Source organism: Rhyacophila brunnea, unplaced genomic scaffold (genome assembly GCF_057557595.1).
Source record: "Rhyacophila brunnea isolate RB1 unplaced genomic scaffold, BYU_Rbru_1.0 scaffold_19, whole genome shotgun sequence".
In the NCBI taxonomy this organism is placed as follows: Eukaryota; Metazoa; Arthropoda; class Insecta; order Trichoptera; family Rhyacophilidae; genus Rhyacophila; species Rhyacophila brunnea.
The window spans coordinates 28494283-28519704 of NW_028232848.1; the positions used below are offsets into that span (position 1 = coordinate 28494283).

General features: G+C 27.3%; 1 protein-coding gene across 1 annotated transcript in view; it reads left to right on the plus strand.

The window, feature by feature from the left end:
- The window catches only part of unc-13 (protein unc13 homolog), a 364668-nt gene that overhangs the window by 284246 nt on the left and 55000 nt on the right, over positions 1–25422 (plus strand). Inside the window, exons 7-10 of the mRNA XM_085945792.1 lie at positions 12088–12194; positions 18046–18187; positions 19213–19339; positions 23968–24108. Coding sequence (XP_085801918.1) covers positions 12088–12194; positions 18046–18187; positions 19213–19339; positions 23968–24108 — 517 coding nt within the window. The remainder of the gene's footprint in view (positions 1–12087; positions 12195–18045; positions 18188–19212; positions 19340–23967; positions 24109–25422) is intronic.

Below are 25422 nucleotides of genomic sequence, written 5' to 3' on the forward strand. Positions count from 1 at the left end.
TATTACTGAAATGACATTATATTTAATAGAAAATGATATACACAAGATGCTAATTATATTTTTTTATATTTTAAGTTTTTTTTTCATACTTCTTGGAATTATTATAAATTTTAAAATATTTAAATAACATATAATTTGAAAACACTTCAGATACATACATACTAGATATTAATAAAAAAAATACGACAGTGGGCGAGTCTATAATCTTCACCTGATTCTGGCTAATGTTCTTTACCAATTGACCTAAATTGTGTAATGTGTAATGACCAATTGACCTTGATTTAAATCAAGGTATCAATAATAGATACTTTCTAAATTTTAGTATTTTCACTTTATTATGTTACTTTAATCCATTTTTTATTTCTACTTAGATATACCTACCATAAAGATTAATTAAATCATTATTCATTTGAAGACTGAATAAAGACCACAATAATTAAGAATAACTTCATTTTTCACCATTCAGACGATAGCTTGACTTTTACTGAGCTACTGATACATTTATCTTCCATGTGAATAATTTTTTATAACCACGCCATCCAAAATATTTCAAATTACGTCTCTAAATGACTATAAAATTTACAATATAAACCATGGTACCAACAGCTAGCATAGGATCTAATCTAATTTTTATTTATGACGCACTGACACAAGAATGATATACAACAAATTAAATCCATAAGTTAAATATTTTAACTAATATGCCACAAATATTATGAAAAATATTAGTCTGTTATAATAAAGTATAGAGACTGTAAGAAATAAACTATTGTTGAATCTTTCTTTTTGATCATATAATAAGTTAAAGAAAGGCTGTGTCTCAGCATATTATCATATTAAAATGTGGACGAAAGTTGATCTAAGAAACTTCTTTGGATACGATAAAATAAGCGAATTTTCTAAATGATAAATGAGAACAGCTAACACGTGTCTCATAAAAAATCTATCCATCAGTAGATATTTCTGTTACACGTCAATTACTTTTTATTGACATTTTTTCAATAATATAAAAATTTATCCTTTTCTCGCGTAAAATTGAGCTTTTTAAATTGATATTTCTGACACAGACTGCCTACATTATTATGATATAGGTTGCAAGCTTCGTATAGTTTTTTGCTTACTGGATAGTTTAGAGAAAGATTGGAGCAGTGCTGACGTATATATAAAATTAGCTTTTGTTCTAACTTACTGAAAAATTGACCAGTGATTTAGTAAATAATCAGTTTATCATATATTTTAAAGAAATTATACAAAGTATACTAATCTACCCCCTAGGCGCTTCTTATTGTTGAAATATTCTAACGATGGTAATTTATATTTAGAAAGATACTGTGATAACTAAAAACTAACCCAAAGAATATAAAGTAAAACACGCAATTTCGGCAAATCTTGGTCTGTGTGTACACAATAATTATTACATTAAAGACAATACCATTTCAAAGCTATAAATAAATCTCTTATATTGATAATATTATTCATTTTAGCTTTATCGAAGGTCGAGAATGTACACACCACAAAAAAAGAAGGGAATCGAGTTGGGTACTTAGTGGGTTATAATAAGTAATTTATTTTAACGGCTAAAAAAGATAATACAATTAATAAATAATAATCATTAGGTACAAATACTCCACAAGAAGGATACCAACAGTTTAGAGTATAATTATTATAATATTAATATGTATTTTTGTAAACATGGTAATAGTACGAGTGTTGTTTATCTCCCTTTTCGTATATCCGCCAGTTAACAGAGTCGGAAAATACTGTAATTAAGATCCCACGATGGCCAAGTGGGTAACAGGTTGGCCTGTAATGTTTTTAGTTCCGGGTTTGGATCTTGGGTTTGGTGAAAAATGTTTTTTATTCAATGTGCGTTTGGATCAAACACGTTGAGCATATGGCTAACATCCGTTTCTCGTACAAAAAAAAATTAGTTAGTACAACCTCCACTCTGTGGAGGCCAATGTGATCTTCTTAAGATTGGGAATTGATTTTTTTTAATTAGGCCATTAATAGATACCAAGGTACTTGAATTGATTGTTTTCAATAAAATAAAGAATACAGGTAAACATTTATATAAATGAAACTGAAATCCGAAAAATCTAAAATCACCACGGCGGCATTGATTTTTACTTTTACTAGATTAACAATTTAGGAGCCGCAATCAATTTAAAATTATTCGCTACAATATTTGTTGCGTAGAGTGAGTTATCTTATAAATTATGTCTATCCTGCTCGGGCTATGAGCTGAGAATTATTTTTCTTTGAAGTAACGGCTCTAAAAACATTTTGAATTCCTTTTATGTGCCAAGAATCCGAAAGAATCTGAAATAATTATTTAAATTTTTTAACGTATATTCAATCTTCAAAAATATAAATGGATTAGTAAAAAGCTATTTTATAAAATTATATACTCTTTATAGTCATATTTGTTTTTCTTTTGTTTCAAAATTTACATAATATTACACATTATCTTATCTATTTATTATAAGATCAAAAAAATGTGCTTACTGAAAAACTAATTCTAACTAACTAAGTCACGATTGAAATATCATACTGTGGCGTAAAGGTAGTACGTTCGGCTGATAACCGAACAATCGGTGGTTTGAATCCAATCGAATACGTTTTTTTTCGTGTGAAAAAATATGTGTTACATGTCACATACCAAAAATACAATCTGATCTGATTTCCCAAACGCGCCAAAAGAAGTATAACTTCAATAAAAACACAATTATTCTTGTTATTATAAGTGCTTAGACGTTATTAATAAATTTGGTTAACATCAACACCATCTTTGATCATATCATTACATTGATTAATTACAAATCTGGTTGTATCACATTGGAGAAATTTTAAACTGATCACGTAGTTGTAAAGATAAAATTTTGCTTGACACATAGACCTAGCGGTAGCAAGATAACAGCATTCATCAGTACAATGAAAAGTTTATGTTCGAAGCTCACCTAACCCAAATATTTTTGAATATATGTACATATTTCAAATCAACAAAGTGAAATAATTACGATACAATACAATTAAAACAGTGAGTTAATATCTACATTACAGATCCGTCCATGATTTATTGATATTGCTAAAATTGACACGATAAAAGCAATCTTCCTTATATATGATGTAAGTAATACGGTCAAATACTATTTACGATAATTTTTTAAGTAGTACTATTTTATATCGCAAATCTGTCACTCGTGTTTATGATTAGTGACATTCATAACATTTTACGTACGTACGCAATAGAAAATATTGGTTTGTATATTTTATATAGTTCAGAATACTATGTCTGTTTTCTAATAGTGTAATATCATATCATTTACCATAATAGTAATATGTTGACGAAGGTATTATATATATATTTATTAGTAATTTTCATTGTGTTTCTAAACATTCCGACAGTTTCCGGTGCCTCTTCAAGAAGTGATTTATATATTGTGCAAAATATCTGTGGTATATAATTTTAACCTCACTAACAATAATTACTGAGATTACGTGTCCGCAATACCGCAATATGATATAACGTGCCTACAAATCATCCAGAATAAATCTTTTCATTATCAAATTATTATCCGCTCATTTATTTATCTCATTATTATTACTATCCATGGTCGATCCACTGCTAGATGAAAGCCCTTCTTTAGATTCTTCCACTCTTCTCAGCAATAAGTCTGTTGTTACCACGTATTTCCGCCAAACTTGAAAAATTCGTCAATGCAGCTGATTTAAAAAAAACACAGCGGTTATTTCATACTACTGTGTGGTTTTTCCATCAGTTATGAATTTGTTGGACAATAAAATGCCCGTTTAATTGTTTTACATCAGCTTGATGCTTTATATCGCACCATGCATTATCTGCCCGTTTATCGATTTGTTTCGTTTTTGGTAACTTAAGAGGAAACTGTCAGTTGAAAATGTGTTCCTCATAATACACAGTATGGTGACAAATAGCAAAGGGGTAGTATAAAAGTAAAAGGTGTGTATATTTAGAATAGTTTGTCGATGAGCTTGCTCTGAATATTGCTTTTGCTTTTCAGAGATCTTTATATTGATCTCGTTTACCTGGGCTTAGGTACGTATATTATCTTACAATTCCGTGTATGATTGACAGTTCATCTCGGTTTGGACCAGCTTACATCAAAAATTTCTAATCACCACTGTCATTTTAAACCGCCATATATTCAACAGATTTGTTTATAGCTTAATAATATGCTTGTATAGTATTAGAGATAACAGATCTCATAATCGCCCAACTTTGAAATATTTCCACAAAAGGAATATTCATTCCGCGCTTTGTAAACTTAATGAGTTTTTTTTACCGTATCTGTTCCTTAAACCTACCCCAAACAATGAAAAAACGTAAGCCCATTAGCCCGGGGTATGTTATTGAAAATATATTGCCTATTCGGTATAGCAGAAGGCCTTGTTATAAAGTTGTTATAACTCGAGATAGCTGGCGCTGCTGTATCTGACATTCCAATTCGCACAAGATTTGAAAACTTTTAAGGCATTTGTATTTTGCGGATGTGATTTTTATTGTGTAGTCAAGTAAAATTACGAAAAAAGCCTTTGTTTGTGGAATTCTAAATACGCATTACGGTTTCAGTAGTCATTCACTTATTGGTTGTTCAAAAAATTATACAGTTTTATTACATAATACTTTTATTTTAAGGAACTTCACCGGAATAATTTTATTCACACATCAGTCTTTATATGTTCATTGAAATATAAAACGGAATTTTCTTATTTATATTATATATAAGTACACTTACATTATTAATATATTAATAAAATATAATAAGTATTTCAATTAAATTGTCGAATGTCTATATCCGATTAATAATTACTAATTTGAGAGCGTGTCTTAATATATATTATTATATATATACATAAATTGTTATTACCTATATGAATCAAAATACAGGACACTCAGTATATAGGACAGAATGTATGCTGCATACTGTTATTTTTGTAAAAAAAATAGGTATTATTGAAGTTCGAAATATAATGTGCAATAAAGAAAAGAAAAGAAGAGTTCCACCCCTTACAAAGCTTTGTTTACGTTGTGGTAGCAAAACAACTAGATGTATTTCATGAAAAAGATATATATATGTATATATAATACGTATATGTATTATATATCAGTTCTTATGTATTTTTCAATTACGTATCGTGCTGAAATTTACTAATTTACTAATTTTACATTCGATGTATAATTTCAAATTACATTAATATTGGAAACAATTTTGTTTCATTGTGACTATTGTATTAATAATAAATACTCTGATTACATAACAGTAAGATGTAATTGGCTTATCAATCATTGTGACTGATGCAAACCAACAAGATTTTTTTTTATTTTGACGTTTTACCATACTGGAAATTTGAATATTCTTTTAGATTGTAAGCCTCTAAGCAATGTAGTATATTTAAGAAAAAGTGTATATTTTCCATATACCTCTTTTTAATTATATTTTCAATGAGAAAGATAAAACGCAACTAAAACGTAGTTAGGTGAAACTATTTATAGGACATTTAAAAAATGGTGCTCGATAAAATCTTTATCATATTCAAACGACACTTGCTAAAGGCATAATTAATTTGATTATAAATTGCTACAAAGAATAATTAGGTATAATATAATAAAATTTCAAAGTAGAAAAACCATGCTATAATAATTTTGCTGTACCGCCATAAAGACAACACGTATACTATATTAGCTAAGAGCATTTTTATTACTTTTGGCTTATTTTGAAGCTTCTCAGACTGTCAGAATTACATATTTTTATTTTAATATTACCACTGAAAAACCGGGTTGCAATAAACGACTCAAATGAAATAGAACAAAACTTTAATCCATTAGATTTGTATGTTAGTTTAAATTTGTTTTATTTTTCGTAATAAGCAATGTAGCCTTAAATAATCTATCGTATGCGCGGTATCACTATCTTTCAGAATTTTAATATTAACATATCAACTTGCAGGTATTATTTTTTTTATTTAGCAAAATACATTACCACCAAAAAACGTTAAATCTAATAAAAATTCTTTTAAAACATTATATTATTATAAAGTATAAATGAACAATAAACCTGAATACCAAATTGTGATAAATAAAATGGAAGGACTTTTCTCTGTTCTTAATTAAAATTCTTTCTCATAAAATACGGTCCCTTCCAACAATAGAATACACAATACAGGCCGCTTCAGTGACGAATTTTCACCGTAGTTGTCTTAAATTCAACTTTATTTCTGCGGTCCCAGGCCAAATCTCTGTCTTTTGAACCTCTCTCTCTGGTTGCTGTTCCTTTTCAATTATGTCAACATTAGTTACGTTCCAGAGATAATCGTTTGACTGCTTGCCAACAGATGCTTCCTCCGTTTGTCAAGACCTGTTGATCGTATTCTTGGCAACGTCGCGCCTGTCTGACCGCACATTTTTGGTAAAGTTTTGGCAACAAAGCTCAAATTAATAATGCGATTAGGAGCTTTTCAATTAAGACAGAATAAATAGGCATGTAATATGTTCTAATTATTTTTGTTCTTTTTGCTAAACACTCAAATAAAGTAAACAAATCATTACATAATATTATTATTTTATTTGGCAACAAAGTGATTGAAATTTTCATACAGCTTTAGTTATTATAATAATACATACTATAAGTATTATAATTACTAATTACTTAGTATTACTTAATAATTAATTACTAGGTATATAATCGAATTGTTTTTGTGGTAATTTGTAAATCCGATATTATAATAATAATAATAAACAATTTTATTTTATGTTTTCGATTTAGTGTATTAATCATTATTAAATTATTATACCTACTTTTCAATGTATATTGTTTGTTTTTAAATCCATAACTAGAACAACTAAAACCTTCAAGTGTATTTGAAAGGTTACTTGGATTAAAATCTTGATTGAGGGTATTAGTTGCAAAGTTGTTATACAGAAAACTAAAATATTTATAAAATCAAGAATAAAATTCACGTATAGGTATTCCAATTTTTAGTGGTTATATTTAAGTAAACCGTATATTACGTTATATGTTAATTTTTAATAATACGTACTTTATTGAGGTCAGATTGAAATACATTGAATCGAAATTGTCAATGGAATCGATATCGTGTATTAATTCATAACTTACTAATAAATATTTATTTCAGAATAAAATAGGTACCTGCCAACAATCTTATTTTAAATAATTTCCTTTTCTTTTTCGAAGCTAAAATATTTTTCATTTTACACACTCCATCCGGTATTTTTTTGTTTTTTATTTCAGCTTAACAATTAATTATTGACATCTCAATTTTTCCTTAGTTTACTGGACTGCATATTTATATTACAATAAAACATTCATTTTGTCACTTCCATACTACAACAAGGTAATTTTAGCAACCCAATAATTATTACTGCATCTGGCAATTTATACCTGTATATTATAATCTGTAATCAGAAAAGAACTCAATCGGAACTATTTATTTATGGTTAAAAATAAACCTAATATATTCATAACCTTCACTACCTAAATTCTGACATGAACTGTCCACAGTTAACTACTAACAATAACATAAAATTTTGAGATAATCTACGTATCGCCTATTTATTGAAAGTGACAAATATTGTCATGATATAGTGATAGAAGAACAATAATTCAGTGCGGTTAATGCATCACCAGTGCGACAATTAATACAAGATGTAAACTCAGTGGTATTGATATTATATTTTCACTGTAAAATAATGTTATTTGATAGATTGAATTGATACTGTGTTTGGAAGAAAGTAGTACTGTTAATATATTATTGCCGTTTTTCTCCAATTTGGCTTCTGATCCATAAATATCTTGTGACACATCATCAGGGCTGTCTTTTCCGTCGAAGAGAAGAGTCACGCTGGTCACATGAAGGCCGTCAAGCAATCAGTCCTCGACGGGACCTCAAAGTGGAGTGCCAAAATCGCCATCACAGGTTTGTGGCATAGACAACAGCCGCCTATGCCTCAGTATAGACCCGCTATAATCCTCCATCATTATTGTCTATTATTATTAAATCGATCTTTTTCTCATTCTGTCTCTTACTGTGTGATTGTCGTCCGAATATTTATTTGTATCTTTTTCTTGTCTTTTTATTAATTGATTCTTTAAAAATATTGTTATTTTGTATTATTTTTTTTTTGTTATCTGATTGGCGTATTATTATTAAAAAATAAATGTTGTGTTTTTTATTTAATGCGTGTTTGTTGTGGACTGTTTGGTGTCATGTTCTGTATAAAAATAATACATAGTTGTGAAATGTTTATAGACAAGAAATATATTTTAAACATATAGTCAAAAATATCATATTTTTTAGGAAATAGACATATTATGTAACATTTAAAAAAAGGTTACATATTAATTTGTTTTTCACAAATAAACATTTTTTATGTTGTTTTGTTACGTATCCTGCCGCAAAGTTTAATTATCAAAAAATATTTAACAAAAAAAGCAAATATTTGAGACCAAAAAACATAATATTAGGTAGTATCCAATAATTTTAAATGCAAAATAAATAAACGTATTTTTGCTAACGAAAAAATAACAATGAATTGAAGCATGAATGGTATATATATTTTTTAAATTATTTTTTTTTTCATTTTCAATAAAAATAAATTTCGATTGCTTCATTGTTACTTCAGCTTTACTCTAAAAATATTATTTGCTTTCATCAGTTTTATTTTCCAACTGCCTAATCTTAGATGCATTGGGATGTATATTTTTCTCACTTTCTGAAAGTGCTTCATTTAACCTCTATAACTGTGAAGGTCTCGTAGTATATATTTTTTATCATGACGCAAAAAACCATTTAAAAATTGGAGCACTTTAAGTAAATGCCTATCTATTGATATATTTCGTATCCATTCTTTTTAGCAAGGTCCAGACATATGACCTTGATTAAATATAAACTTGTTAATCATTTCACCGTACAGTGTATTCCACTGGCTTTAAAACTTTGTTAATTAAAACACTTTTAAAAAATATTAGGATTAAACATTATGAATAAAAGACAAAATACGTTCATGTATTTATTCTCGTTTTCGCATAATGTATAATATTATTGTGCTGACAATATCTCAGCTGATGTTTTACGAGGATTTCTAACAAATATGTTTAAATCTACCACAATAATAGCCATGGTATGTACTAAATAATAATATAACCAAGGATCGTAAATTATCAAATGAGCATCCATGTCTGATCCTAACTTAATTTATACTAAAGTCAAAACCGGGCCTTGATGACCACTAATACAAAAATATTTTTATCCCGAAATATTTTTAAATTTATTTAATCTATGCCTGAAGTTCTTTTTAATTTTGTTAAAGACGATAATAATATTTTTGGTAGCGAGTAATATAAAAAGATTTTATTTACGAGAAATTTTTATTTGATGGCAGTTTAGTACTACAACATATTTTAATGATCCTGGATTCACGTTTGGAGTTTTTTTTCCAAAGATTTAAAAATTCAGACAGATGTCGGAGAAAATAGCTTGTCATTAAGAATTTTCCTATAATTTATATCATCTTCGGAGATTTCTCGGATGATTTTCAAAAAATATTATCTAAAAAAATAAACTTTAATTTTCATGTCAAAAAGGGTGACGTGGGGTGAGTGTGACATTGACAGGGCCAAGTGGTATTTGACACCAGATAGGGTAGTACGTAGTGGCATCACCTCACCCTTTCAATGGCGCGAGCTTCGAGTGTGCTTTCTCATCGCAAGCCATACGTGCCTTTGCTCGGATAAGATAAATAGCGCTTTTCCGCTCGACTTTTTTTATAGTTGCTGGGTATGTTTACGATGAATCTATTTTTACCTCGTCGAGGATGGTAAATAACGCGTGCTTTCAGGAAAAAAACTGAAAACATCCTAATATACGTTCGTAAAATAAATTTAGCTTAAAGTGATAACAGAAAATACAAATTGTATTATGCGTATATAGTATACTAGAATCGTAAAATTGATCACCCATCTGCCGTTTTCGAATAAAAATCAGCTCAATATTAAGTGATTAGGTTATGAATGGATATAATTTTTCATATTTCTGCAGAAAATTACCGATTACATTGTGGAATAAAGTGATCAAATAATAAATACTTATAAATAATAAAATTTAATAAAAAACTTGGTAGGTACCTACGTATATAATTGACGTAATTTAAAACAACCAATACCTATTTTTTTATTTTAAAAGGCCACCGCCAACAGTCTGTGCAAATAGGTTTTTGTTAATTTTCAAAACCTACCCAAAATATTTTTTCATGCTTTTGTTATTACTTAAAACTATAGTAAAAGAAAACAATTTCGCAGCTATTATTAATTTTTTAATTAAAAACAATATTTATTATTCAATCACTGTATTATTTATATATTTTTATTTAAAAACCTTAGTATTATTCAAGCACGTACAAATACCTACAAATTTAATAAATTGTAATCAGTTATGCTTTTCAACTTGTATTCAATTAAGCATACATGGTGATCACGTCTGTTATTACTTTAAGTAGTAAGTAGATATACAGAAAGCCTGATAATACTGAAATACAAAATCCAGTTTTGGAAAAACTACAAAATAGTACAAAACTGTTTTATTAGTTTTCAATAACGAACTTAATTTAGATGAATTCAAGATCTTTTGTAAGTCTTTTACACAGTTTTTTCGAATCTTTTTAATACCTAATGATATTTTTAGTAAGATACAAAGATATACGATAATTATATATTTACTCTAAAACATAAAATCAGGATAGCATACTTATATTTTTTTGAAATCGGATTCTTTACAGGCCAAGTTTATATTCGTTTTGTCTTGCTACGGATTCAAAATATTAAAATATAATTTTACAAGCCAAAAGATAAATCAATTTAATAAATTAAACAAAAAAAACTTATTTATTTATTAAAGTTAATTTGAATCGCAATATAGAGTTTAAATGATTGTTTAGTTAAGTAATGGATACGAAATTTTCATTGACCTAATTCTACGCTCGCATTTCAATCACTTCTGTGCTTTTTATTTGCTTCTCCCAATCTACCGAGGACTAAAATCCTAAAGGTCTCAACAAGATGCAATGTCTACGATTTGTTACGGCGTAGCGGTTTGCTACGAGCTACGGTGCTACAGCGCTACGCTATATCAGGTAATCTTCTTTTAAAGCGCATCAACGGAAGCTGCTGATCTCAATAAATCTACAGGGATTAGGTTAATCCGTCTACATATCAGACGTATAGTGATTCACTTGAACTTGTTTGTTTCTTATATTGTCTTGTTAGTTGATGTGAGTATACTCGTACAACCTAATTTTATGTTTTATCATTTATTATTAGGTATCTTTCTTTCTGGACAGAGAGTGCATTGCGTATATTTTACCAGCAGAACGAGATTATTAGCCAACGTATTATTTTAATTATATTATAAATATTAAAAACAGATATAAAGAGTTTTGGCATAAAAAAACATTAACATTTTAATTAAAATATTACTGATAAATAATAACATTATGCTTTTTCTTTTGATGTTGAATTAAATGGCTCCGGGCATTTTGATTTATTTCTTTCCATGTTTGTTATTTTAAGAGAAAACAAGAATTTAATTTAATGTTTTAAAAAAAAATACCCTAACTCTTTATTAAATTAAATAATATTTCAAGGAATTGGTATTTTATAATAAAAGATTTTGGTGTACTGAAGATTTTTAACATGTAAATATTTGGTAATTTGATTATATTTTTTTCCCCACAAAGTAAAATGTACATTATGATAAAAATATTTTATGCCATATTAAAATTACGGTAGGTATCTACACGAAATTGCTAAAACATGCATAACTACTATGTAACTTTGGTAGTGTTAATTATATTCAGTGACACCAAAAACTCTATAAATTTTATCATGTATGTAATTATTAAATCAATGTTTGTTAATTAATTACTAAATGTTATCTTTACTGCATGAAAAAATCATCCGGGTCGACAATCTGGTGTTGCGCAATGCACTCAAGTCTGTATGGTGTTTCTTTTTCCCGGTAACTGCCCGCTAGGAGAACATTTTCAGTGGATCCTGACACCCATATAGACTCTCTCGAGCAGGCCAAGGATATTAATATTGAGGGTACCTCAAAGTGGTCCTGCAAGATAGCAATCACAGGTGGGTGGGAGGTGATAGAAAGACAGACGGACTCCGACGGAGGGTTTTCTAACACACTAACAAAACACTGTCTTGTGAAAACAATTATTACTCACAACCACATTCCCTTTAATTTTCACTAGTGATGTCATCTCAAGTTTTCTGTTCATATAGAAAAATAATGAATAATTTTATCATTAAACAAAGTCCAATTTTTAAATCAGCCCCTTAACTGCTGGCTGTAAAATACGCAATTTTATTTAGTTACCATTTTTTTCATTTTTAACCACTTAGAAACAAAACAAATATAGATTATAACACTCATTTTTTAAACGCGAGCTTCAACGATTAAATACATTTTTTAAATTGTTATTGTTTAATTCGATATTAACTTTAAAAGGTTTCGGAAACTTATTTATATTAAAAATACAATAAAAATATTGTATCTAGTGGGATTCTTACTTACAATTTTCGGTTGCCGTGAAACTCATTCCAAAACTTTTTCTAATACGAGTACATATGTATATTTCGCAGATTTATTTTACAGGGCTTTAGTATAACTTAACTTTTACAACAAATAATTTCTATTTAACATATTTAAATGATAAAATCAATATTTCTACATTATACAATTGGCGGACGGACAACGGTGCTTATACAACTTACTTACTAAAGATAAAAAGTTATAAGTATTCAAAAATTTGTCTAAATATAAGATAAGTAAATAAATATTTCCGAAATAATTTTGTTGTTAATAAATTTAAGTAATTCAAATTACTACCGATAAAATAATTTAATAAGTAATTCTATTAGATTCTTCAAATAAGTTTTTATACCTATTTCGATTATCACAATATTGATGATATAATATATCAAAATATTGATAATGATATGATAATAAAAATCTAAAGTATTTCTTAATGTAAAACAATGTGAGTGCTAACTCAATCTATATAACTTATACATTAATTTAATTATTACGATACTTGGGATGACATTAACTTTATAACACAAATAACCACTCAGTATCACATCATCATCCATAAATTAATTATAACCATACCATGTGACATTAGATCAATAATTACTAATGTTTTGATTGAACCCATATGTAGATCAATTAACTTGTTAAAATAACCATTTTCTTCTAAAATCTTAATGCTTGTTAATATTATTAGATGAGTGAACTTTACAATAATTATTACTTAGATCTTTTTCAAAAGCATCTCCTTTTACTCTTCTAAATCTATAGTGTTCTCTTTCTCTTGTTTCTTAAAAAAATCTTTCCTATAAGTATAATTATAAATTCTTTATATAAAAAAAATATTTCTTCAAGTAGGTACTTATAAAATATAAAACTTTTTACTTAACGATTTCATATAAAAAAACTTTTAGACGACTCTTTTGTATTCGTATATTAAAAACTCTTCATATGCTTAGGTTTTTTGTAATTGTAGAAAATGCGTATAATAGTAATATTGGAGGCATTTCATTATATTTGGCATTCTAGGTTTATTAACTTGAATATTAAGTATCATTGTCAAATGTTGCTCATTGAACAAGTATAGCTTAACTGTATTTAGATATTATTTTGTGTTATTTACTTATTTCATTAATTTCGTGTTAAATGAACATTTACAATAAATTTTTAGTAGTCGTCCTAAATTATAATATTTTTCTTACTATATTATAATGCCTTCATTTATTTAGATTAAACTCTACTAACTAATCACCGTCATCTTTATCATAAAAATAATTCAGTTCACGTTTTTCTTCTACCACTTCGTATGTCTACTTTATAATATTTTAACACATTCTTTTTATTTCACAAACAAATTTTCTACCTACTACGCTTTTCACACCCTTCAAGAAAAATAATTTTCAATTTTCACTGCACAACTTTTCACAACCCTAATTTTTTTTTTTTATCAGTGCAAGTGACCTGTTGACTTACGTTTTCTTTTAACCTAAAAATACGACCTCTCAATCACGTGATATTTAAATAATATATCACATAACAATGATTATTGTTCTAAATAAAATAAATAGTTTATTACCCAGAGTACAGATACTATGTCATTGTTCATATGAAATAAAATAATATATTGATAGCATTCTAAGAAAGAAAAAATATCATATTATTAAGTATTTAATTAAATTGTTATAACTATCTGAAACTATCGCCTTTATTTCGTCGTGATCAACGTCATTATATCAGCGAAATATGTTTTAACGATTGAAAAATTCCTTTCAATATTATTATAGTCCCACATCCAACATAGAAATACAACACACACACCGACCTTTTACACATTTCTTTTGTTCAATACTATATTTATATTAAAGTTAATATAGTTTTAAATATCGTTAAAAGTCCAACCATGAAAATGATTGATGAATCAAAGGGTAAACGAGTATCACAAAAAATACCGTATTAAATAAACGTATATTTTATTTATTAAATTTTAGTAGTTATTATTTAATATAATGTACATTTATTCTATAAAAAGTAAACAAAATTTTCTGTATTCCATCATTTAGATGTGTTGCATTCCTCTTCAATTTTCTTACTGCGTTTTCATATTATATTTTCTAATCTTCACAAACCACTTTAGACCCAGAGTGCTGCAAGGTTTTACCATTAGTTATAATTATATCATACAACTCAAATATATATCACCGACATTTGAGTATTAATTTATAATTCATCTCTCAGCTAAATATTGATTATTTTATTAAAATATATTAATTAACGAAACTCATTTGAATTTATTAAATAGATAAAACTTATAATTTATTATTTTTCTAATATTTACAACTAGTTCTGATAGTTATATAGAATTAACCATTCCAAAGTTATTGAATATTTTTTAAATCTGTAATAACAGTTGAATAACTAAAACAGCTTAATGTATTCATTAAAATACTTTATATTTAGATAAATTCAAGTAATAACATTATAAAATTATTGTATACAGTTACACAAAAAACGTAATCGCTTTTATTAAATCTCATCTATATTAGATTATTTTAATGGATTACTAACAAACTATAATTCTTATTTATCTTATAAACTATCTTACTTATTATTTTTGCCCATCTATAAACCAACTACGTATATTCATAAATCTGCTTCAGTTGAAAACAGGTATGTACCTACTTTGAAAACTATATTTTTGCTTGCGTGTTGTAGATTGCTAATGTCCATGCTCGTAGATTACAGCTACAAATCCCTAGACCCAAACGCTTTAGTTGTTCTAGACTATATTAAAAATAATGTTGTTTTTTGTAAATGGTCTGTATATCTATCAATAATCCGACATGCTGTGCTAATTTAAGTCTCCAATTTTAAATTACATATTGTTATATTATATTGTATTAATGTGATTGAAACAATTAAAAATATATTATAATATATTATATTTTAATAATCTTTCAAACAAACAAATATTTTTAATGGTTTATTTTTCACTCACATTTTTAATGATATCACTTTCAATTATTGTGTTGCTGTATTCATAACTATACTAACTAACTATTTTCATTGCGTATAATTAAAGATCATCAACGAGCTATTGAAACCTCCGATGTGACAATTTTGTCAACTGCTTTTTTGTATCTTCTGTTTATTCATATGGTAAATCGGGGTGAATAAGAACGTTTTGAGATTTCATATTAAATAAGCTGGATGACTGAAAAGCTACAACAATTTGCTTCACAGAAGTTGTGTTTGCAATCCAGTAGTATGTTTTGGTGAATAGGAATGCTTATTATTTACTCGCCATCTATATTTTCCCAAAAGTAATGGTCTGTTCCTATTTACTAGCAAAACGGGGTCAATAGAAACTTGAAGGGAAAACTGTACATTTTAATATAAAAAAACATTTATTTATAAAATAATAATTGTATTATTTCTTTAATCAGTGGATTAGTTGGAACAAACGTAGGTACCTGTTTAATGGCGTTGAGTTCATTCTTGGCCTAGACACGTTAGACAAAGTTTTATCAGATATGCAAAACATACGGATCGCATCAAAATTTTTCACGTGTAATGAATAACAAAGGCCAAGTTTTTTATCCTACCACAGTTTCCATATGGTAAAAAAATTGATTATCCGTCAAATAATATACATATTGGAATGCAAGCAGTAACATTTTAGCAATTGAAGCTATTTAAATATTTTTCGCGTGAACTGTTTCTATTCACCACGTCATTCACATTCACCCTGTTTTATGGTGGCTAATATTATACCACATAGTTTAGTCAATCTCTCAATATTTTATAATATACCATTCAAATTTAATTTTACTTAGTTACGTCAAATTTAACATGACTGTACTATTTTAATAAGACCATAATACATCAAATTTACGTAGCTATTACAAACACTCGATGATGACAAGCTATGTGCTACCGGTTATTTGTGTTATTTGATATTTGTGTTAATAGCGCAGTTTTTGTCTCGCTTGTAAAATTTCAATTTTGTCACATTATAGGTTTTAACAGACCAACAAAAATATTTTATAAATACCAATAATTTATCAATTTTAATTATAATATGTACATCTTATATACATTTCTCTTATTGGTGAGATGATTAATCATTCTTAAAAGGGATAACAATATATTTTTTATAAATAGATCAGTCAAAATACTCGTTAGACGATCGTTTTGTTTCGTACGTAAAACTAATTCTATATAGTCATCCAATGTACTCTTGGATAATTAATTCTTATTTGTAAGGATATTTCTCATAATTATTACGCTTTTTAAAAATTCACTGAAATATTTTCTTATTTTTAAAGTAATACAATATTATGATATCCGTTCTTACCAACGATTTGATAATGTTATTTAAATTGGTTAAATAATTTTACTTGGTTATTAAATTTCTTCATCGCTTATTGTTTATGTTTCAATGATACAAAGTTATTTAGGTATTTCATCTCGGTAAACAATTGAAAACAATAAATCTTTTATTACCAAAGTTATTCGTATACTCTCACATCAAAGGCTTTTGAGTAGTTTGATACTTTACGAATATGATTGAAATTGTTTCTCTTTTTTATTTGTGTTGTTTGTCGAAACGTTGTTCTATCTTAATTTATAATTGAAATTTGTTGTATTCCTTTTTAAAATAACACAAACATTTTGTTTAAATTAAATCTTTATTTAAAATTAACACGACATTCAACAACGACTGTGCATAATATTTAAATAATATATTAGATTGTCTTTTAAAAATTACGTAGTTACAGATAATATAATTCAATTAAATCATTCGCAGTATATTCGAGCTAATAAAGTATTTATATTTTTATACCAATAGTTTCAGATGTTTCAGTTCATAACATTATAGTTATTTTTTGAAAAATATACTCCTTAACTATAACTTCTATGTTTAAGTTTATTATAGCTTATGTAATACATTATTATCATTAGGTACCTATCATAAAGCTACGTAACTGCTTCCAGAGGTATTATTTTAAATAATAATACGCATATTATACTGTATATTATTATGTATCAAAATTTAGACGTTATATTATTTTAATTGATGTAATTAAATATTTTTTAAATATCAGATTTTTAAGTATTATTTAAGTAATCATAATGACAGAAATGAAATGCTTTTTTTAAATATAGAAAAATTATACAGAGTATTTCTATTATGTATGTAGAGCTACGTAATATTAATGTTTTCAGTAAATAGTAATAAAATTAATGCGCAAATTTATTTCGGCTCAACTTTTTTATAAAGAGTTTTATATACGCAATACAATATCCATTCTTACGTGAAATCATTTTATTTGATAGTGTGTGAACACTTGTGGCTGATATATTTTTAATTTCCCTTTCATCGTGGCACAGTCATCTGTGCCCAAGGACTCATCGCAAAAGACAAAAGCGGAACTTCAGATCCCTACGTCACGGTTCAAGTCTCAAAGATCAAAAAACGTACGAGAACGATGCCCCAAGAACTGAACCCAGTATGGAACGAAAAATTCTACTTGTGAGTAGTATGATATTATTTTTATCTAATTACTTAGCGTAGAAATAATATATACATAAAAATATGCTACTATTCCAATAGAGTATCAGGTGCTTCTTTACACGTTAAAGTTATTTTTGATTCCTCTGAATCACACAATTTTTATTTAAAATCTTGATCAATATTCGTACCTTTTTTATGATTCTAGACACGCATTGACTTGAATTAAAAACTGTAGTTTACACACATTGAACATGTGTTATAATTATTTGGTGACTTTTCCTTGATATTAAAATGTATTTAATTAACTTATATGTAACATAAATAAGTACCATTAGTATTATAAAAACAGTAATAAGCATAGTCAGTAATGACATTAAAGCAGAAGCAAGAATGTTTACCTTCTGCTCCATAGGTCAATTCATCAACTGGTTTAATTATTAAACGTATGTATTTTATTATCAAACAATATGTATATTTCTATTCTTTGCATACTATAACGAATAGATTGATAAAATGACTGACAGTTCATTCTTTATGTATTTAAGTATAAATATTGATTTACCGGAGACTGTTTATGTAATGAACACGGTTATATGGTTAAATTATTTTATGTATGTATCGGTATTTATTCAAATTTATGTTTATATAGACTTTCAAATTAATCTGCTAGAATCTGCTATGCACGCTGTAGACTTATAAAATACAATAACATAGTTTTATTATATCTTTCGTTGAACTCAATATTGTTAATTCAATTTGATTGAGTTCACTGGATGGAAAATCTGTAAATGTAAAAATAACTTGTGTTGCTCCCTTGATCATTATTTTATTACTACACACATCTTAACATTATATATTTTATTTTCTTATACATTTAGAGACAATAATATACCAAATACCATTGAAAATTATTGAAATTTATTACAGATATAAATAAATTGTATTAGATACTCTATGCAACAATATATTTTTTCTTTTTATGAACTATATTATATGAACTAAACGCAAAGTGTAATACTTTTATGATGTGTGGTTTATTATAGCGAGTGCCACAACTCTTCCGATCGAATAAAGGTACGAGTGTGGGATGAAGATAACGACCTGAAGTCAAAGCTCAGGCAAAAGCTCACAAGAGAGTCCGACGACTTTTTGGGACAAACCATCATTGAGGTAAATATAATATTAAAACACATTACTATTTTGGGGGTTAAAGTTACAATTTAAGATATTTCCATAAACTTGTATTCCAATACAGAATACACAAAAACTATTTGACATATAAAGTAAATTGAGATTGAAATATTTATTTTAACAAACATAATATTATTTTTTTATAATTAATACAAAAACGTTAAATATTAATACTTACCTAATAAGGTTTTTTATCGGTCAAAGTTTTTATCGATATCGATATATTATATACTATAAAATAATTAAAAAAAGAAAATTTCCAAATATAATGAGTCACACTCCACTGTTAGGAAAACATTTTTCGGTGGTGGTTAAATGAATGATGTTACTGACTTTTTAATTGAGTTCAAGTTTTAACACAATTTTAATAACAAAAGTGGTTAGATTTGATATAACGATTACATAGTACTATAAAATATTTAATTAAAGAACAAACTTACAATTATCAATAACAGAAGAGTGGAGGTGGCTGACTATGTGTATGTAGCTTAGCAATGAAATATTCATATATGAATTATTAAATTGTGTTAAATAATATTTTAACATTTTAACAATATACTATATGTTTGATAGTTGTAATAGTTAGTTTTTCGTTCGGGTACTTTTATTGTACTATTATTTATGTCAATATTCTATTACACACATTAAAAGCGCAACAAATACAAACCATTTAAATAAGGTATATAAGGATTCGAATAGGTATAATAAACTATTTCTAATCCATTAATTTTTTTCAACAGAATTGAGCGCGTAACTTGTATTTTTTTACTCTGTTTATTCATTTTAAGTCATCACAACCAAGATGAGTTTTACTAAATATAATATTTTAAATATTTTTACGTGTATACCTAATATGGATATCAAAGAATACTATAAGTATTTTTTTTTTGATTCGTCAATGCTACAATATAAAATTCCAATATCAAATCTTTCACCAGTTTTTAAAATATAATTATTCTTAATTATGCATACTTAACTAATTGTATGTACCGCCCTGCCCTACCTTCATCTTACATGGCAAATCACGTATATTTTTTATTATCAATTTATATACTTACTTGCTGTTTTGAAAGGTGTAGTTAATATTAGGAGTTGTTATTATCGACAAAAAATAGCGCCACGGTAATATTAGAATAATATACCTACTATTAAGATGTAACTTAACAGATTTTAAAAGTGCATTAAGATTGGTGATCGCATTTTTATAGAAATACTTTGAACTTTTGATAATTATTAGTTGTTTATATAATTTAAATAATCAATAGTACCTGTTACTGGAAATTGTAATACCAGTATTCCAGTATTTTTCGATACCGAAATACCGATTTTAAAAATCAGACAATACCGATATATTCGGTATTGAAAGTGGAAAGATTTCATGACGAAATAATAATTATACACTATAGTATACAGATTTTTTTTTGTTTTCTACTGAAGAGTAGCTTATATAATTATACAATTAGGGAAAAATATATTTTTTTTAAAGTGAGCAATATTGTGTTCGGTTTTACTGCTTACGTGATAAAATTAAAGGAATTGCTAAGTGTAAAAAGTTCTATAAACTAATAAAACATTTGGTAGAATCACCAGTGGGGCACATACACACTTAATAACACTTCATAATATAAATTTATTCAAAAATCATTCGAAGAAGAAACTGCCAATTGTTCAACTAGTAGGTATTTATAAACGATGAAGGTTTAAATATATGTACATATTTAGATATTTTTGCTTAAAAATATTAATATTTGAAAGATATTTTTATATTTAACAATAGATAATTTTCCATATAGTTCACGAATACCGGTATATAATAGGAAATACCGAAATACCGATATTGATATTTTTATTCGGTATTGCAATCCTTACTTGTAACAACAAGGCTTTTTTGTACAATATCCAAACATCTATATCTCCATACCGATTTAAAATTTAACAAGTTTTTATATAAACTTTGTTAATAAGTAAAATAGTGCATAATACCGCATTTTAAAATATTTATTATTCCTCCTGAATCACGTTGTAGACATATTAGCGTGAAAACAATAATTGTATTTTTTTTTGATAATTCTGATGAACTTTAAACAAAGAATTAGTTAATCGCATGCAATGAAACGTACCAGGAAATAATTGACAATGATCGATAACACGCCATGTCAAATTGAATTTATTACAAGCGCCTTGCGTTTCAACTCTTGGTACATTTCATCAATGCTCATAAAATATATTAACTACCATCCACCATTTTCAGCATATGCTTTATAGGTTTTTATAAGAAAGTTATTTGAGGGTGAATCCGCGAGAATTTATGTTTTAACCGTAAACTTAAATCATTTTTTATATCCAGGAATTTTACAGCATTACGTTTTCAGTAAATTAGATTTTAAGGTAACCTGCGCCATATTATTTGGGAATGTTTACATTCACAAAATATTTTATCGTTTTCCGTACATTTTCCAATAAATAAATACGAGAGGAAAATAAATTTCACTTTCATTCATTTATCGATTTTAAATATCTTTTTTACTGTATTCCGTCATTTACGCGATTATTTCCATAATTTATGGAAATCGTTCCATAAAATTAATTTCTGTTTTTCGCTCAAAGATATTAATTATTCCAAATACAAACATTCCTTAAATTTTCAAGACCGTACTTGAATCACCAAAACTCTATAAAGCAAACACCTATTAAATAAAAAAAAAATATTATAACACTATTGAATGAGGCAGTCTTTTGATTTTGAACTAAGTAATAATTTCAATTTAAATCTCTTTACTGCGGTAGGTATACAATTTTAAGAAGTCAAAACAAAATTTTATGTAGTATCAGAGCTTACATAATATAGCTAAAATATGAACATTTCTATGGGAGATACTTTCAAACTGTAGGTATGTACTGTAATTTTATTTTTCTGTTCAATATATAAATGATTGAAACTTTATCATAACAATCTATGAAAATTGAATCAATATATATAATTAAAGTGGACGTAGATGACGTCAATATATATCATATATATATATTTATATATATTAACAGTTATGATTGTTATTTCTTTTCAATTATAGTATTTTTCCACATTATTTATATTGCACCGAGACTGTTTTCATTTTATTTTATTATAAATCTCTAGAAATCTAATAAGTCAAACAACGTGCTTACAAAACAATGACGTGTTCAGGACATGAAATCCGTTTGTCTGTGAACTGAAGTACGTATCTCTTAATTTAGACCCCGCATTGCAGATGTGTTCAAGGCGCACTGTGCACTGTATCATTTGATTGCTCGTTGATAATTAATTACACACTACACAGTGTTGTAATTACGACTACTGTTGCATTCAATTGCCGTCAATATTGCTAGAATTTAATGCGATATTTCAATACAATCAATGACGAATGTATTGAAAATATACGTACAGTTAATAATAATATTACAAATATGTTGTATAAATAAATAGTATAGCGATTCCAAAATGATTTTAGTACGTATTATTAAACTGGCAATTAAAGAAAAGTATAATACTTTTCATCGGCAGTACCATATTAATATGTAAATAAAAAAGAATTTTGCAGCCCGTTTTGAGGTGTTATTGTGTTTGAAGCTATTTACCTTTTTATGTATTGCTATTTTTGACTTTACGTAATTTTTTACCCAAATAATAAATTAATAATAAAATATCTAAGCCACGAAGCTCAAACTTTTGCATTATTTGCATAACTCAAAGGCTCCAAAAGGGCGAGCTCTAGGGTGCTGATTTTCTTAGTGGAGATTTCTTGGCTGATATTTAGATCAAAGCAAATAGTTTGCATTTCGTGCGTCCAACGCAACTATTGCGTTGCTCATTAGATGGGCATTAGATATAATTAGCATGCTAAATGTGCTATATAATTAGTAATTAACAGGTCTGCAGTGAATGAGTTATTGTGTTATTTTATTTACAATATACTTATACATATTTCTTGTTTTACAGTAATACAGAACAATAAACAATGCAATGATAATAAATATAAAATTTGAATTTATTAATGTACCTACCCCATTTTCTATTCCTTTAATATTATTCAGTATCTTTAGTAACAAATAAATTCGACTTTATGTTTTACCTTTAAATATAGAATTACTCTTAAGTAATTTTACGGTGTGGCTAAGTGAGTTTTACATTCGAAACATAAATAATAGCTACCATGGTACTTGTATGTTCGTAGATACTAATTAATGTATACCCAGTTTTCAGGTGTGCAATAAACTCTTATTAATGTTATTGGGTGATTAAATGTAATGAAAAAAATAATAGGTGTCTTTCATCTTCGTGCCTTTATAATCGATAAACGGATATCCAATTTGTTATTTATAAATTGGCAAAATCAAGTAACTGAAATTGGCTTAAATCTAATATACTATTACGATCAATAGATTTTTGTAAATACAATACTGAAACTTACAGTCTTGATTCCATAGATAATGTCATGAACTGTTTTTAGTTATATTTCGGTATATGTTTTTACTTATACTGTTAGTACATAGCATAATAGATTCTTTTATATTACCTGCAAATATCTCATTGTGTTTATTTCGCGGTCTTGTTCTTTTGTATCTGATAGGTGCGAACGCTCTCGGGCGAGATGGACGTTTGGTACAACTTGGAGAAGAGAACTGACAAGTCAGCTGTTTCCGGTGCGATACGCCTTCACATCAACGTTGAGATCAAAGGAGAGGAAAAGGTTGCTCCGTATCATGTTCAGGTAAGACAGTTTGTCTCAGCTACACTATTATGATGACCTTTATGAATTAATTTTACATAATAGTACACTTAAAATAAGTCAATACTGTCTAATATAAAACGAGGTAATTGATGAGTAGTCATGAAAAGAATTATAAATTTGTACTAGTTTATTTGAGAATGTGGTATTTATTTTTTTACAAAAAAGATTTTATTTTTATCGTTATCGGCCAGGGTAGATTTACTGTTGTATGAAGACCTTCCCTATTTTCTCCCACTCTTATATTATGATATTAATTTGTGTAAAAATTATCTTATCAACATCTTTTCTTGTGTATTTTGTTAATATTATAATTAAATATACTTTGCCCTAATATTATAAAATGTACGGAATTACATTGCTTCACATTTCTTGGTTTATTTATAAATTAATTTGGTGTCACGATATTTTTAAAGATTTATTCATCTGAGTTTCTCTTATATCAATAGTATTGTTAAAGTACCTACATTTTATTATTATTTTGATAATACAAAAAAAAATCAAATACTGTATCTAAATTGGAAGACTAAAACAACACGATTTTTATCCGTTCACTCTTTCACCATCTAATCCACAGAACAACTTAGCAGACGACAATCGCAATCGATTAGTCAGAGGTTCAAATCAACATGTATAAATTGGATCCAGGGCACTTCGACCTAAGGGATTGATCAAATGACTCAACAATAATGTCAGTCTGTGTCTATGAGTATGCCTTACAGCGGAAACAATTGATTACAATTTATAAAAGCGAGTACTATTAAAATAATTGTGGTTGATAATAATGATGTACATTAATTTTATAATAATTTTCGGTTGATATTAATGAAGTTTTTAGATTTATTGAAATTATAATTCTTTAGGCGCGTTTGTAAATCAGATCAGAGTGTATTTTTGGCGTCTGACATGTAACGCATAATTTATTTTTTCACACGAAAAAAATCGCGCTCGATTGAATTCGAACCACGATTGTTCGGTTATCAGCCAAACGTACTGCCTTTACGCCAAAGTATGATAATGCAATTGTGACGATTATAATACAGTATAATATTATAGCTTATTCCTATGCCTAGGCAGTGAATTTATTTTTATGTGTACAAAGAATTATTGTTCCGTTGCCTAGGAAACGAATTAATTATTGTCGGCCATTTGCAATTCCTTACGTAAACAAACGATTAAACGTCAGATTGACATTTAGTACTTTAAAAATAAAAACAACGAGAAACCATTATATAATTTAGTAATATTAGTTAAAATGTATAGAAATAAACCAACGGCATTCCAATAAGCGGTCCT